The sequence below is a fragment of the Leptodactylus fuscus genome, chromosome 3 (assembly GCF_031893055.1).
Source record: "Leptodactylus fuscus isolate aLepFus1 chromosome 3, aLepFus1.hap2, whole genome shotgun sequence".
In the NCBI taxonomy this organism is placed as follows: domain Eukaryota; kingdom Metazoa; phylum Chordata; class Amphibia; order Anura; family Leptodactylidae; genus Leptodactylus; species Leptodactylus fuscus.
In genome coordinates, this window is record NC_134267.1 from 135,824,596 (window position 1) to 135,839,774 (window position 15,179).

Genomic DNA, 15,179 nt, shown 5'->3' on the forward strand with positions numbered 1-15,179 from the left:
CATTTTGAATTCCTAGTTAGAAATTGGCACTGTATACCAGTAGTAAAAATTGTGGGTGCACGTAACCCCAATATATTCTTTGAATTCCCAGTCAGACACTGGCACTATATGGCAGTAGCAAGAAATGAGGGTATTTGTATTCCCAATATATTCTTTGAATTCCCAGTCAGACAATGGCACTGTATACCAGTAGTAAAAATTGTGGGTGCACGTAACCCCAATATATTCTTTGAATTACCAGTCAGAAACTGGCACTATATGGCAGTAGCAAGAAATGAGGGTATTTGTATTCCCAATATATTCTTTGAATTCCCAGTCAGACAATGGCACTGTATACCAGTAGTAAAAATTGTGGGTGCACGTAACCCCAATATATTCTTTGAATTCCCAGTCAGACACTGGCACTATATGGCAGTAGCAAGAAATGAGGGTATTTGTATTCCCAATATATTCTTTGAATTCCCAGTCAGACAATGGCACTGTATACCAGTAGTAAAAATTGTGGGTGCACGTAACCCCAATATATTCTTTGAATTCCCAGTCAGACACTGGCACTATATGGCAGTAGCAAGAAATGAGGGTATTTGTATTCCCAATATATTCTTTGAATTCCCAGTCAGACAATGGCACTGTATACCAGTAGTAAAAATTGTGGGTGCACGTAACCCCAATATATTCTTTGAATTCCCAGTCAGACACTGGCACTATATGGCAGTAGCAAGAAATGAGGGTATTTGTATTCCCAATATATTCTTTGAATTCCCAGTCAGACAATGGCACTGTATACCAGTAGTAAAAATTGTGGGTGCACGTAACCCCAATATATTCTTTGAATTCCCAGTCAGACACTGGCACTATATGGCAGTAGCAAGAAATGAGGGTATTTGTATTCCCAATATATTCTTTGAATTCCCAGTCAGACAATGGCACTGTATACCAGTAGTAAAAATTGTGGGTGCACGTAACCCCAATATATTCTTTGAATTACCAGTCAGAAACTGGCACTATATGGCAGTAGCAAGAAATGAGGGTATTTGTATTCCCAATATATTCTTTGAATTCCCAGTCAGACACTGGCACTATATGGCAGTAGCAAGAAATGAGGGTATTTGTATTCCCAATATATTCTTTGAATTCCCAGTCAGACAATGGCACTGTATACCAGTAGTAAAAATTGTGGGTGCACGTAACCCCAATATATTCTTTGAATTACCAGTCAGAAACTGGCACTATATGGCAGTAGCAAGAAATGAGGGTATTTGTATTCCCAATATATTCTTTGAATTCCCAGTCAGACAATGGCACTGTATACCAGTAGTAAAAATTGTGGGTGCACGTAACCCCAATATATTCTTTGAATTCCCAGTCAGACACTGGCACTATATGGCAGTAGCAAGAAATGAGGGTATTTGTATTCCCAATATATTCTTTGAATTCCCAGTCAGACAATGGCACTGTATACCAGTAGTAAAAATTGTGGGTGCACGTAACCCCAATATATTCTTTGAATTCCCAGTCAGACACTGGCACTATATGGCAGTAGCAAGAAATGAGGGTATTTGTATTCCCAATATATTCTTTGAATTCCCAGTCAGACAATGGCACTGTATACCAGTAGTAAAAATTGTGGGTGCACGTAACCCCAATATATTCTTTGAATTACCAGTCAGAAACTGGCACTATATGGCAGTAGCAAGAAATGAGGGTATTTGTATTCCCAATATATTCTTTGAATTCCCAGTCAGACAATGGCACTGTATACCAGTAGTAAAAATTGTGGGTGCACGTAACCCCAATATATTCTTTGAATTACCAGTCAGAAACTGGCACTATATGGCAATAGCAAGAAATGAGGGTATTTGTATTCCCAATATATTCTTTGAATTCCCAGTCAGACAATGGCACTGTATACCAGTAGTAAAAATTGTGGGTGCACGTAACCCCAATATATTCTTTGAATTACCAGTCAGAAACTGGCACTATATGGCAGTAGCAAGAAATGAGGGTATTTGTATTCCCAATATATTCTTTGAATTCCCAGTCAGACAATGGCACTGTATACCAGTAGTAAAAATTGTGGGTGCACGTAACCCCAATATATTCTTTGAATTACCAGTCAGAAACTGGCACTATATGGCAGTAGCAAGAAATGAGGGTATTTGTATTCCCAATATATTCTTTGAATTCCCAGTCAGACAATGGCACTGTATACCAGTAGTAAAAATTGTGGGTGCACGTAACCCCAATATATTCTTTGAATTACCAGTCAGAAACTGGCACTATATGGCAGTAGCAAGAAATGAGGGTATTTGTATTCCCAATATATTCTTTGAATTCCCAGTCAGACAATGGCACTGTATACCAGTAGTAAAAATTGTGGGTGCACGTAACCCCAATATATTCTTTGAATTACCAGTCAGAAACTGGCACTATATGGCAGTAGCAAGAAATGAGGGTATTTGTATTCCCAATATATTCTTTGAATTCCCAGTCAGACAATGGCACTGTATACCAGTAGTAAAAATTGTGGGTGCACGTAACCCCAATATATTCTTTGAATTACCAGTCAGAAACTGGCACTATATGGCAGTAGCAAGAAATGAGGGTATTTGTATTCCCAATATATTCTTTGAATTCCCAGTCAGACAATGGCACTGTATACCAGTAGTAAAAATTGTGGGTGCACGTAACCCCAATATATTCTTTGAATTACCAGTCAGAAACTGGCACTATATGGCAGTAGCAAGAAATGAGGGTATTTGTATTCCCAATATATTCTTTGAATTCCCAGTCAGACAATGGCACTGTATACCAGTAGTAAAAATTGTGGGTGCACGTAACCCCAATATATTCTTTGAATTCCCAGTCAGACACTGGCACTATATGGCAGTAGCAAGAAATGAGGGTATTTGTATTCCCAATATATTCTTTGAATTCCCAGTCAGACAATGGCACTGTATACCAGTAGTAAAAATTGTGGGTGCACGTAACCCCAATATATTCTTTGAATTACCAGTCAGAAACTGGCACTATATGGCAGTAGCAAGAAATGAGGGTATTTGTATTCCCAATATATTCTTTGAATTCCCAGTCAGACAATGGCACTGTATACCAGTAGTAAAAATTGTGGGTGCACGTAACCCCAATATATTCTTTGAATTACCAGTCAGAAACTGGCACTATATGGCAGTAGCAAGAAATGAGGGTATTTGTATTCCCAATATATTCTTTGAATTCCCAGTCAGACAATGGCACTGTATACCAGTAGTAAAAATTGTGGGTGCACGTAACCCCAATATATTCTTTGAATTACCAGTCAGAAACTGGCACTATATGGCAGTAGCAAGAAATGAGGGTATTTGTATTCCCAATATATTCTTTGAATTCCCAGTCAGACAATGGCACTGTATACCAGTAGTAAAAATTGTGGGTGCACGTAACCCCAATATATTCTTTGAATTACCAGTCAGAAACTGGCACTATATGGCAGTAGCAAGAAATGAGGGTATTTGTATTCCCAATATATTCTTTGAATTCCCAGTCAGACAATGGCACTGTATACCAGTAGTAAAAATTGTGGGTGCACGTAACCCCAATATATTCTTTGAATTCCCAGTCAGACACTGGCACTATATGGCAGTAGCAAGAAATGAGGGTATTTGTATTCCCAATATATTCTTTGAATTCCCAGTCAGACAATGGCACTGTATACCAGTAGTAAAAATTGTGGGTGCACGTAACCCCAATATATTCTTTGAATTACCAGTCAGAAACTGGCACTATATGGCAGTAGCAAGAAATGAGGGTATTTGTATTCCCAATATATTCTTTGAATTCCCAGTCAGACAATGGCACTGTATACCAGTAGTAAAAATTGTGGGTGCACGTAACCCCAATATATTCTTTGAATTCCCAGTCAGACACTGGCACTATATGGCAGTAGCAAGAAATGAGGGTATTTGTATTCCCAATATATTCTTTGAATTCCCAGTCAGACAATGGCACTGTATACCAGTAGTAAAAATTGTGGGTGCACGTAACCCCAATATATTCTTTGAATTCCCAGTCAGACACTGGCACTATATGGCAGTAGCAAGAAATGAGGGTATTTGTATTCCCAATATATTCTTTGAATTCCCAGTCAGACAATGGCACTGTATACCAGTAGTAAAAATTGTGGGTGCACGTAACCCCAATATATTCTTTGAATTACCAGTCAGAAACTGGCACTATATGGCAGTAGCAAGAAATGAGGGTATTTATAACCCCAATATATTCTTTGAATTCCCAGTCAGACAATGGCACTGTATACCAGTAGTAAAAATTGTGGGTGTATATAGCCCCAATTCTATTGCTAGGGGACTTGCAGGGTATTTCTGGGGTGAAGGTGGGGGGGCACACCGTTGGAACGGGTATCGGGGTATATATCGGGTATACGGGAATACACTGACAGTGTATTCCATTCAGGATCCTGGGAAAGCTGGGTTGCGGCGATTGAGCTCGTCAGTGCCACGTTACACTGACAAGCTTCTCCCTGGAATTTAGCTCTTACAAGAGCTGTTGGTTGTCTTCTCCTTCCTATCCTAGCCTGTCCCTGCCTACCCAGAATCTAAGCCCTAGCTAGCTGGACGGAAACCTCCGTCCTCGGTGAATTGCAAGCTCAGAATGACGCGAACCTGGGCGGCGCTGTTCTTTTAAATTAGAGGTCACATGTTTTCGGCAGCCAATGGGTTTTGCCTACTTTTCTCAACGTCACCGGTGTCGTAGTTCCTGTCCCACCTACCCTGCGCTGTTATTGGAGCAAAAAAGGCGCCAGGGAAGGTGGGAGGGGAATCGAGTAATGGCGCACTTTACCACGCGGTGTTCGATTCGATTCGAACATGCCGAACAGCCTAATATCCGATCGAACATGAGTTCGATAGAACACTGTTCGCTCATCTCTAATTGTTACGCAGGAAGATGATTTTGCTATGGAAGCCAGCCAAGGCCCCATGTAGCGCAAATGCCACAATTTTACCACAGAGTTTTACAGTTCCTGCAATGTGGATAGAATTCTGGCTAATCCCATCCACATATTGCAGAAACATATCTGCAGTGGATATGCTGTGATTTCAAAAAACATAGTGTTTTTGTAAATCTCAGCATTTCAATTATACCTACAGAAAAGCTGGCTTTTTCCATATAGGTATAATTGAAGCAGAAAGTTAACAGAGGAAAACTCTGTGGACTCTCTGTGAAAAGTGCTGCGGGAAAAACCACAATGTGTTTCCGCCGCGGTTTTTCCTGCAGTGTTTTGTGGCTGTGGTTCGCTATTTTGGACCTTAGCCTTAAGTAGGTTACCTTTAATTGGGTTCACCTGGCAAACTAAATATCACGGATGTTTGATATCGATTTTAGTGATCCAAAAAGCGATGTAATTGAGAAACAAAGAAATTTAATCTATGACACGTAAATCGGATTTGCATAATAATTTGGAACACCATATATTGTGTGTTAATATATTGCATAAATATATTTCTATATAAGGCATTTCTCATGCAATGGTCAGTTGGTCTGTCGTGTCAAGAATGACAGTTCTTTTGTGAATGAATATAGATCTATAAATAAAACTTTATTACTTATATATCATAGAGATTATTTTGGCTAAAGGACATGGAAATATAATCAATGTGACAATAAGTACTTTGTGAATCGGAATTCTATATATGCTGCCTTTTAACCACCCTGAACAAATCATAAATGTAACTGGGAAAAGGCTATACTTCTGGGAAAACCGCCAGAAAGAATGATTTCCTGGGGATGAAAGGATTTCCAAGCCACTGGAAAATTAAACAGTGATGCGGAATATTGAAAACAAAAAAGGTGGGCCTATAATTCCTTCTAGGTAAAAAGCGTGTATTCTTCATAGCAGAATAAAACTCAAGATACGTAACATATAAAGTAAAACTTTACATTTGCTGAAACTTTCTTACACCTCTATTATTATACAAGGAGAGGTAAGAGTAATATAACTGCTAATATGGGAATTGCCATAATCTGCATGTAGATATAATAGACCTAAAGTCAAATAGAAAACTGCAGTGTAGTCCAGAGAAACCATAGAAACAGTACTTATGTACTTACTTGTATTAAACAAATCATATAGATTGAGAACATGGATGGCGCAACCAGACAGGTAAACTATTGTAGAGACAGTGATCCTCAGTTTTCTGGGCAGCGTGCAATACAAACTGCTTCTATTCTGCTTTTCAGGGAAGGATCAAAGCCTGTGCTGCAGCACAGCAATGTACAGCTAAGCTAAGACGACTGCTTCTGAACCTTCGCTTGTGAACAAGCAAGTGCTATTTCTTATATTGCTGCAGACTGAGACATGAAGCAGGGTCGGACTGAGGTGCCTAGGGCCCATCAGTAAAATTCATATATAGTTACATGCAAATAGTAACTGACACTTATTCACAAATTCCTAAAATGTTGCAAGCATTGTTCAGTGATATCTGCTGACCAGGCCTTGTCCTCTGATTGCTTCTGCCCTGGAGTCCTATCAGTAGCCCACCGCCTGGCTTTTGACTTGAACTAGGGCCCTTCTGTCTCTGTGACCGGTGGGTATTTGCTCCTACAAGCGCATTGTGATTGAGAAGATGGAGCCCAGGTAGGAGGGATACTGGTTAGCCTAACCCTACTTCTGGATGTCACTTCACCCTCTGATTGGCCTCAACAGTCGTGTGCGGCACAAGACTTCTGGCAAAGAAGACACGGTGCACGCCTGAACAGACAACGGCAGCAGATAGATGAATTTTTTTTTTACTTTTACCTACCTCTACTTCTTTTATGATTTGTCCAATTCCTGGACTAACTCTTTAATATAAAGGGGCTATTAATAGGAATGTTTAATGTAAAGGGGGAATTAGGGTGCTATATCTATGTAAGAGTGCATCAGGGGCATAAATAATACAAGGAGACATAAGAGGGTATAATAATAATAGGGGAATAGGGCAATATTAATTTTAGGTGGCACTCGGGGGCAGGATTGATTTAAAGAGGACCTTTCATGTCTTCGGGCACATGCGGTTTTATATACCGCTAGCAAGCCATCAGTGCGCTGAAAGGTCCTCTATAAGAGGTTACACAGAAACATTATTAATTGGAGGCATTATTCATTGAGGGACACTATTCATTAAAGGGGGCACATAGGCGCAGTATTAAGTTAAAAAGGCAAAGAAATTTATATTATTTCATTAATTGGGGGTAATAGCAGGTTGGGTCCTTGTGTTTTGAGGACAATGGTGGTCGGGTGCCTGAAAAAGTGAGGAGCTTAAGATGTATTTGTTGCAAACTTTACAGAGACAATTGACTGCTGGAAGAAGTGATCGTGGTGGTCCAGATCGAAGAGATGGGAAATAACTAATATTAAAAAGTCACCAAAGCAGGAGGGGATTAACAAGCAATACTTGCAATTGTATACTAAGATAGCAATCTATATTTATATATCTTGCAGCGCGTTACAATTTGGGAAGTAACAAACAGCATTTGTTCACAAAAAACACAAATGGCAGTGACAAAAATTCACTGCACCGCAAAGAGTGAAATCCACTCTTTTGCAACAAAAAAACAACATGTTACAGATTGAGGCTGAGGAAACACATTGTGGAAATGCAGCATTTTTTGTTGCAGATTTTGCTGCTTTTTTTGAGCCAAAGCCACTCCTGACTTTGGTTCAAAAACACATAAAAATCTGCAACAAAAAAGATTGTGTTTCATTGTTGTAAGTGATAATACAAATATGTCATACATAGATCATAAAAAATATTCATGAACACAAACAGGTCAGCTGTAAGATTTATGTGGGAACAAATAATAATATATATATATTTTTTTTTAATGTAGATTGTGAGCCCCACATAGAGCTCACAATGTACATTTTTTCCCTATCAGTATGTCTTTTTTGGAATATGGGATGGAAATCCATGCAAACACAGGGAGAACATACAAACTCCTTGCAGATAGTTTTTTGTCCTTGGTGGGATTTGAACACCAGGACTCCAGCGCTACAAGGCTGCAGTGCTAACCACTGAGCCACCGTGTGGCCCCACAAATAATAATATATAGCAATGGAAAAGCTAGATAGCACTGTATTTGACACTGTCTATTGTAATACAAATGTAATTCTACATTGTTTAATGTATGTGCTTATTATAAAGGAATTAAGTATAAATTCTTTATAATATAGAACATATGAATATAACTTTAGATTTAATATTGATGGATTTTTTTTATTCTTTTAATCCCTCAAACTGAGCCAATCCAAGATGATTTTTTTTATTCCATATTAAATTCTATGAATTGCTTATAGAAGCTACTAATTGTGTTACATTGTTACATTGCCACCCAGTGGTTAGAAGAGGAAAAGCAATATGTTAATGTACATTTGTCACTCTGACACATTCTACATTGTATGTTATAAAAAGGATATTATCAAAATGTGAATCTTTTCACATACACAGTATCTATCTAGACAGTCTTTTTCTCTGTCAGTCGGTTTCTCTATCTATCTATCTATCTATCTATCTATCTATCTATCTATCTATCTATCTATCTATCTATCTATCGTAAAGAGAAGAACGCAACAGCAGATTCCCTAGAAATGCTTTCCGAATAATGATCAATATATAATGTTATGTGAAGCACAGAAGTCTTGCAAACAAAGCTAAATAAGTTGGGAAGATTCTTGGAGCAGATTTATAGTGTGATGTAACGTGGAAATAGAGCAGCAAAAATCATCTACTTGTTCCCATTAAAGCTGGTACTATGTGCGTTAGTGTATATATTGTAAGCTAGCTTATGCTGTAGAAAGAGAAAAGGTAGAAAAACATTTCAGCGTAAAATTGTAAGCTCTCCTCTTACACAAATAACCTTGCTAAGATATTAATTCTTCGGAGATGTTAGCTCCTTCTTACAATAACCTGCACGTCTTGATATTGCTATTGGGTTTATTCTGATATTCAGCAATGAAAAAAGAGAGAATAACTTGCCCAAAGCACAAAATGAGGTTTAAAGGGTACCTTTACTCAGATGAGTTTTCAGAATAAGCCAGCATGTGTTTAATAACCATATCTTTGACTATAATTTGACGTGTGATGCAATTTCTGAGCTTAGCTCACTCCACAATAATGTCTTCCCATACATAAGAGCACTGCACATTGTATCACACCTCACAACTCTATGGATTGCCAACAAGCTGTTATTTGAGCTCACTGTGTCTTCCCAACCTCAATAAAATGATCCCTACATAAAAGCTTGGACCACTTTAACTCTCATAGTTGTAATTTTTTCAGTTGAGTGCAAGTTTTCTAAACAGAAATACTTATCATACCATTTATGACCCTGAGTTGTTTCCCAACAGCCATCTTTCTGGAATTTTTAAAATTTTTGCAAACAGCTACTTTACTCTAGTTATAGTCACAACATTAAAACATAAAAAAAAACTATCAGATCTCTGGTTTTGTTAATCTTCAGTCAGTAGATATTCTGCTGGATTTGTATCTATATTGAATGTAAGTGTAATATAATTTTGAAAACCTGGATCAGTTTGGCTCAAAAAGAGGTGACGCTTCTTTCTGTAATAGTCTATCTCAACGAAGAGCCATGCCCACAGTTCTGTTCTGTCTTCTAATGAACATGCCAGTCTTCTGGATGAGCACATATTCTTCCTACCTCAATACCGTCATCAGTCCTCAGGCACAAGTCCAACCACTTCCACATCTCATAGTTAATGTTGTTTTTCAGGGAATACAGGGTTTCTGAATAATTACAGGGCAATGGGCAAGTCTAAGGGGTAAAAACAAATAGGGAAACAAACACTTTCCATTAACAAGATACAATACATTATTTATAATTAGAATTTATTATATCATAGCTATTCATTATTAAAGAAACACATCATAGTAGATATACTTTATAAAATAAACCACTAACGCAGAAGAGTGTTCAGTTATTTCCAGAATAAGGTAGAAATAGATCCAAAGACATTTCAGATGATGGATAAAGAACTGAATTATGGTACCAATTTATAATAAAGTTATATAATTTATCATTGTGCATTGACGACAATTTCTAACATGCCTACCCTAATGTGTAAAGTCATGTGTGCATATTTTTAAAGCTTGCTTTGTGGATATTTCTGCAGACCCATAAGTGCATACCATCCTTCTATACATTCATACTGATAACTCCCCTATGTCCTTATTAGCTGTGGATCCTGCACAACAATGTTTAAGATGGACAGATGTAGCTTAACATGTTGACAACACTGTGGCACATCTCAAGGCTTCAATGACTTATGTTGTTAAAATCTCACACTGCAGCAAATTATCACACTGCATAGAGCCAAGATTAACTCTGCTATGTATGTATAACATGAAGCCTCGGTGATTAATACTCCTAGGAAACTGTTATCCAAGCACTAGAAAAACAATAAACTATAATGTATTTATCCCTGTTTCAGATGTCAGATCACACAGAAGTCATGCAAGGCATAAAGATGTTCAGAGGTGTCCAGTATCCTGTTCTCACTCCAAATATCCAGGGGTTTCAATCTGCAGTAAGTATTTTAGGCAAGTAGAATATGTCTGTAATAATAATTTGTGTGCTCTTTCTTTACTTGCAATGTTATTAACATTTCATGTTTATAGAATAGCTTAAGTCCTTGGAAAATTTAGTAGGAAAACTGAACATTGCCTTGTGTATCCCATAAACATCATGTAAGCTATTGGGGAAGCTTTGCTACAATAGCTAGTTACATGTAAAATAAATGCATTAAAATACTGACTATAGATGTTTAAATGGGTTATGCCAGGATATACAGTCCAATGCTAGCATACGAATATCATAGATCATCAATGGAAGACCACATACAACTTCTGTGATCCATTCCCAACTGCTAGGACACTTTATCTCCTGTTGGCTCTGCTCAGCATTGACTATAATAGGATCATGTAGACACTGAAGAAAGTGGAGGGGAGGAGAGAAAGTGACAAGCTGACTTTGTAGTACCACTGTATATTTTTATCTGCCAGCAGAAGTTACAGTGGTCAGACATTGGTGACATGTATCAATAGTCGCGCCATTAAAGTTTCCCGGTACTTTAATGAATTTATTATACAGTATATGGTAGAAATATAATCCTAGTTGTAATTTTATCATTTCTGATTATAAAGGGATCGAGTACTACTAAGTGACATGTAAAACATTTAGGGGTGACAGGAGTTACAATGTAACAGCTGAGTCATATAGCAGTGTTTCCATGCCATGACAGTACAGTGTTTAATGGCATCACTGCTGTAATGTCTAATGGCATCTTGCACAAATCAACATGATAATGCTATAATGGCTACACTATGTAGTCACACCTAAGTGGTCATTTTACACAAGGCACCATTCTCCAAGGTTCTAGGCAGAATATTTAACATTTGCTTTTCTGCTATTTATCACCACCATCTGAGACTAAGGAAAGCCATATTGCAGGGAACTTGGCTTATTGAATAAGAGCCCCTAGTCTCTGAGAGTCATTATGTCACTTAAAGGCAATCTCTTACCAGAATAGATATCAACTATCATAGATATATCAACACAGTCTCAAATGGGCTCTTTCATCAATGAGAGCTCATATTCATTTTGACAAAAATGGCAATATCTTGGCAACAGAGGCCCTGATTCCCAAGGGGAAAACACTGTTTAATTTAGCTCTCTAACCTACATATCTGTAGGGCTGGGTTGATATTCTGGGTTTTGGTGGCTCCTTTTAAAATAAATCTAATAAACTGTGCAATATTTACTAAGATTAATCCCTTATGGTTCTATACTATATAAGAACACATGTCCTTGTACCGTGTTAGCCAGTGGATATGAAATGAAAAATTTTTTTGAGAGAAGTCCTCAGTAGTTGATGCGTTTTTTAATGGCTAACTTAAAAAAATTTTTGATGACATATTGAGCTTTCGGGACTACTATAGAGTTCTATACTATACATAGTGCAGTGTCTGGAGAAGGGGATCGAAGAGTTAGAGGCTGAAAAACACAAAAGAGAGAATACATTCACTGCCCCCTAGACCCTGCATCATGCTAAAGGAGTGCTAGAAGTGTTCCTTTTATCATATCAACCCTTCTCATAACTAGTACATGTATGCTAAGTCGAGTCGACAAAAAATACTTTGGTGCTCCATTAGCCTCAAAGCAGCTAAGTGACTGTTTAATCCATACCGCCTCCTTGTTCCCTTCTCTCTATCAATTTTCATTGCATAGTGAAGCCTTTCACAATGTTGTGAGTTGGGGTAGTTGTGGCCCAATAACAGGTACTTAAGTTATTAGGGTTTTAGGGTGCTGTTATCCATGTATTATGTATAAGGTATTCATGTAGCTCTGCATTCAGCGGCAGAACATGCGACACCAGTAGCAATGCCACCCTGAATACATGTGATGACATCAGTTTTCACCAGTCATAACTATATAAAAGGACACATTGTGCATGATATTTCTCTGACAACCTCAGAAAAAGTCTCACACATTTGTCGTATTGGAAACAAGACAAGCATGAAATTTTGCTTAATCTGTTTTCAGTAAGTGAAGGCTTTTCTAATAAACTGTGCTGTTTTCTAACAGGACTGTTGAAATTTATCTTCTTATTTCTGTCTGGGTTTATTTTTATGCATGAAGAGCTGAAAGTCCTTTGATGCATGACTCCGCTACACTGTCTAATATCTTAGACACGTTTGCAATTGTAATGTTTTAAAACAATGGCACGGTTTTGTATCATTAAGTCCCAGATGTTGTGCACATGTGTTTTGAATGGAATTGTATATAGCGCAATTCTGTTGTTAGCCATCCAAGATCCAAAGACATTGAGAGGAATAAAGTGATTGTCTAAATAGATTTACATAAGGAAATTGTATAGTATTTTACTTCTTACGTTGTATATTTGTCATTAGGCTGTAAATGATCTACTGTCCCTTTTTACGGAAATGTCACAAATTTTACACTGGAGAATTTTTTCTATTTTTTTTACCATTCACACCCCACACACTTTTTGAAAAATACGGCAAATAGGGCATAGAACAGTAAAAAACAAAAAAACAAAGAAAACCCCCACAATTGTTTGCACAAATCCAGACATGCACAAAAATTTGGAACAAAGCTTGCAGAAAGAGTTTATTGTAGAGATGAGCGAGTACTGTTCGGATCAGCTGATCCGAACAGCACTCTCGCATAGAAATGAATGGACGTAGCCGGCACGCGGGGGGTTAAGTGGCCGGCCACCGTCAAAGCGGAAGTACCAGGTGCATCCATTCATTTCTATGGAGCGTGCTGTTCGGATCGGCTGATCCGAACAGTACTCGCTCATCTCTATTTATCAGTAAACCTCAGTATCATACACTTATTATACCAAATGTCTTTCTACATATTTGTTCAGCATATATTATATTTTTTAACTATTTGTTGTAGCATATTGTATGTGGGATTTGTCTTCCAGATTGCGGCTGGAGCTAAAGAAGTTGCTGTGTTTGGAGCAGCATCGGAGACATTTTGCGAGAAGAACATTAATTGTTCTATTGAGGAAAGCATGGGAAGATTTGAAGAAGTTATAAAGTCTGCTCACAGTATCAATGTTCCAGTACGCGGGTATTTATTTACAATTTTACTTCATATGTTTGTCTATTCGTAGATTAATATTCCTTTTTATATGTATTATACCACGGGGCCTTTTGTACTGCTCTCAGGGACCTGGTCACAGATCTGATGGAAAGGATCCTGGAAGATGATGCCAGAAACTAAAATCATGTCATGTATTTTACAAGCCAGCTGTCTGGCCTCTCCCTTAGAACTGTGACAGAATCCGTGTCATTGACCTACACTGGTAGGTCAGCCCACGAAGAGAAGATGGTCGCAGAACCCAACAGGCAGTAGAGCCTTGCACATTTTGCTTAATAAACTTATCTTTTTCTTTTAATATTGTAGTCAATAAGGCCCTATTCATATCCGCGTTCAGGTTTCCGTTCCGGGAGCCGCTTTGAGATCACCCGAACGGAAAAAAAATCCACATTACAAGCGGTTACCTAAAGAAACCTGTAGACCCTGTAGACTATAATGGGGGTCTTCGTGGTTTCCGCTCGGTTTTCGCAAAAAACATGCAGAGAGAAAATTGCTGCTTGCTGATATTCCTGATGGCACCACTGACAATCATGTATAAAATACCGGATAATGTCTGATCAAGCAGTAGAACCCCCATTGTTCCAACATTACTCTCTTCTACTATACATAGGCAATAGGCAATATTTGGTTTGGCAAAACTGCTGTAACTTAGTAAAATATAATTGTAAACAAATTAACAATGTTTTATTTTATAAGGAATATACATTTATAAATTTATGTGAATCAGAATACATTCATTGACATATTTTCTTGATAGATGTAAAGTGCAGCAGATTTATCAGTTTCTAATACTGTTTGATAAATCTGGCATATACAGTATATATATATATAGAGAGAGAGAGAGAAAGAGAGAAAGAGAGAGAGAGAGAGAGAGAGAGAGAGAGAGAGAGAGAGAGAGAGAGAGACTGACTGGTTAGTCTAACTGATTTGGCTTAGTGTAAGTAAAAAAAATGCTCCAAAATTTTGGTGTATTTTTTTGGCGCACAGTGTCCCTGGCCCAGTTTCTGATAAGCTACTCCTCTTCTGCACAAGCAATTTATTTATCTAAAAAATGTCTGAAACACTTGATAAATGTGGCTCGAGCCATGTTAGACAGTATTTGTAAATATATAGTACTGAAATGCTGAGAAAAGTGGATCTGCAAGTTAGTGAATGCATGCATATATTTTAATCTCTAGAGATCAACACTGTAAAATGAAGAAATATTATACATGGTCTGCATTATACACTGCTCAAAAAAATAAAGGGAACACTTAAGCAACACAATGTAACTTCAAGCAACACTGATCGACAATCAATTTCACATGCTGTTGTGCAAATGGAATTGACAATAGATGGAAATTATTGGCAGTTACCGAGACACACTCAATAAAGGAGGGATTTGCAGGTGGGGACCAGATGGGCTGATGTTTTGGTCACTTTTGAATGTTGGCTGTGCTTTCACACTCATGGTAGCATGAGACAGACTCTACAACCCA

At 37.9% G+C, this 15,179-nt stretch overlaps 1 protein-coding gene across 1 annotated transcript in view; it reads left to right on the forward strand.

Annotated features, from left to right (window-relative positions):
- Window positions 1-15,179, forward strand: part of HMGCLL1 (3-hydroxy-3-methylglutaryl-CoA lyase like 1) — an 87,937-nt gene that overhangs the window by 27,439 nt on the left and 45,319 nt on the right. Inside the window, exons 5-6 of the mRNA XM_075268391.1 lie at window positions 10,502-10,597; window positions 13,523-13,671. Of these exons, the coding sequence (XP_075124492.1) occupies window positions 10,502-10,597; window positions 13,523-13,671 (245 nt within the window). The remainder of the gene's footprint in view (window positions 1-10,501; window positions 10,598-13,522; window positions 13,672-15,179) is intronic.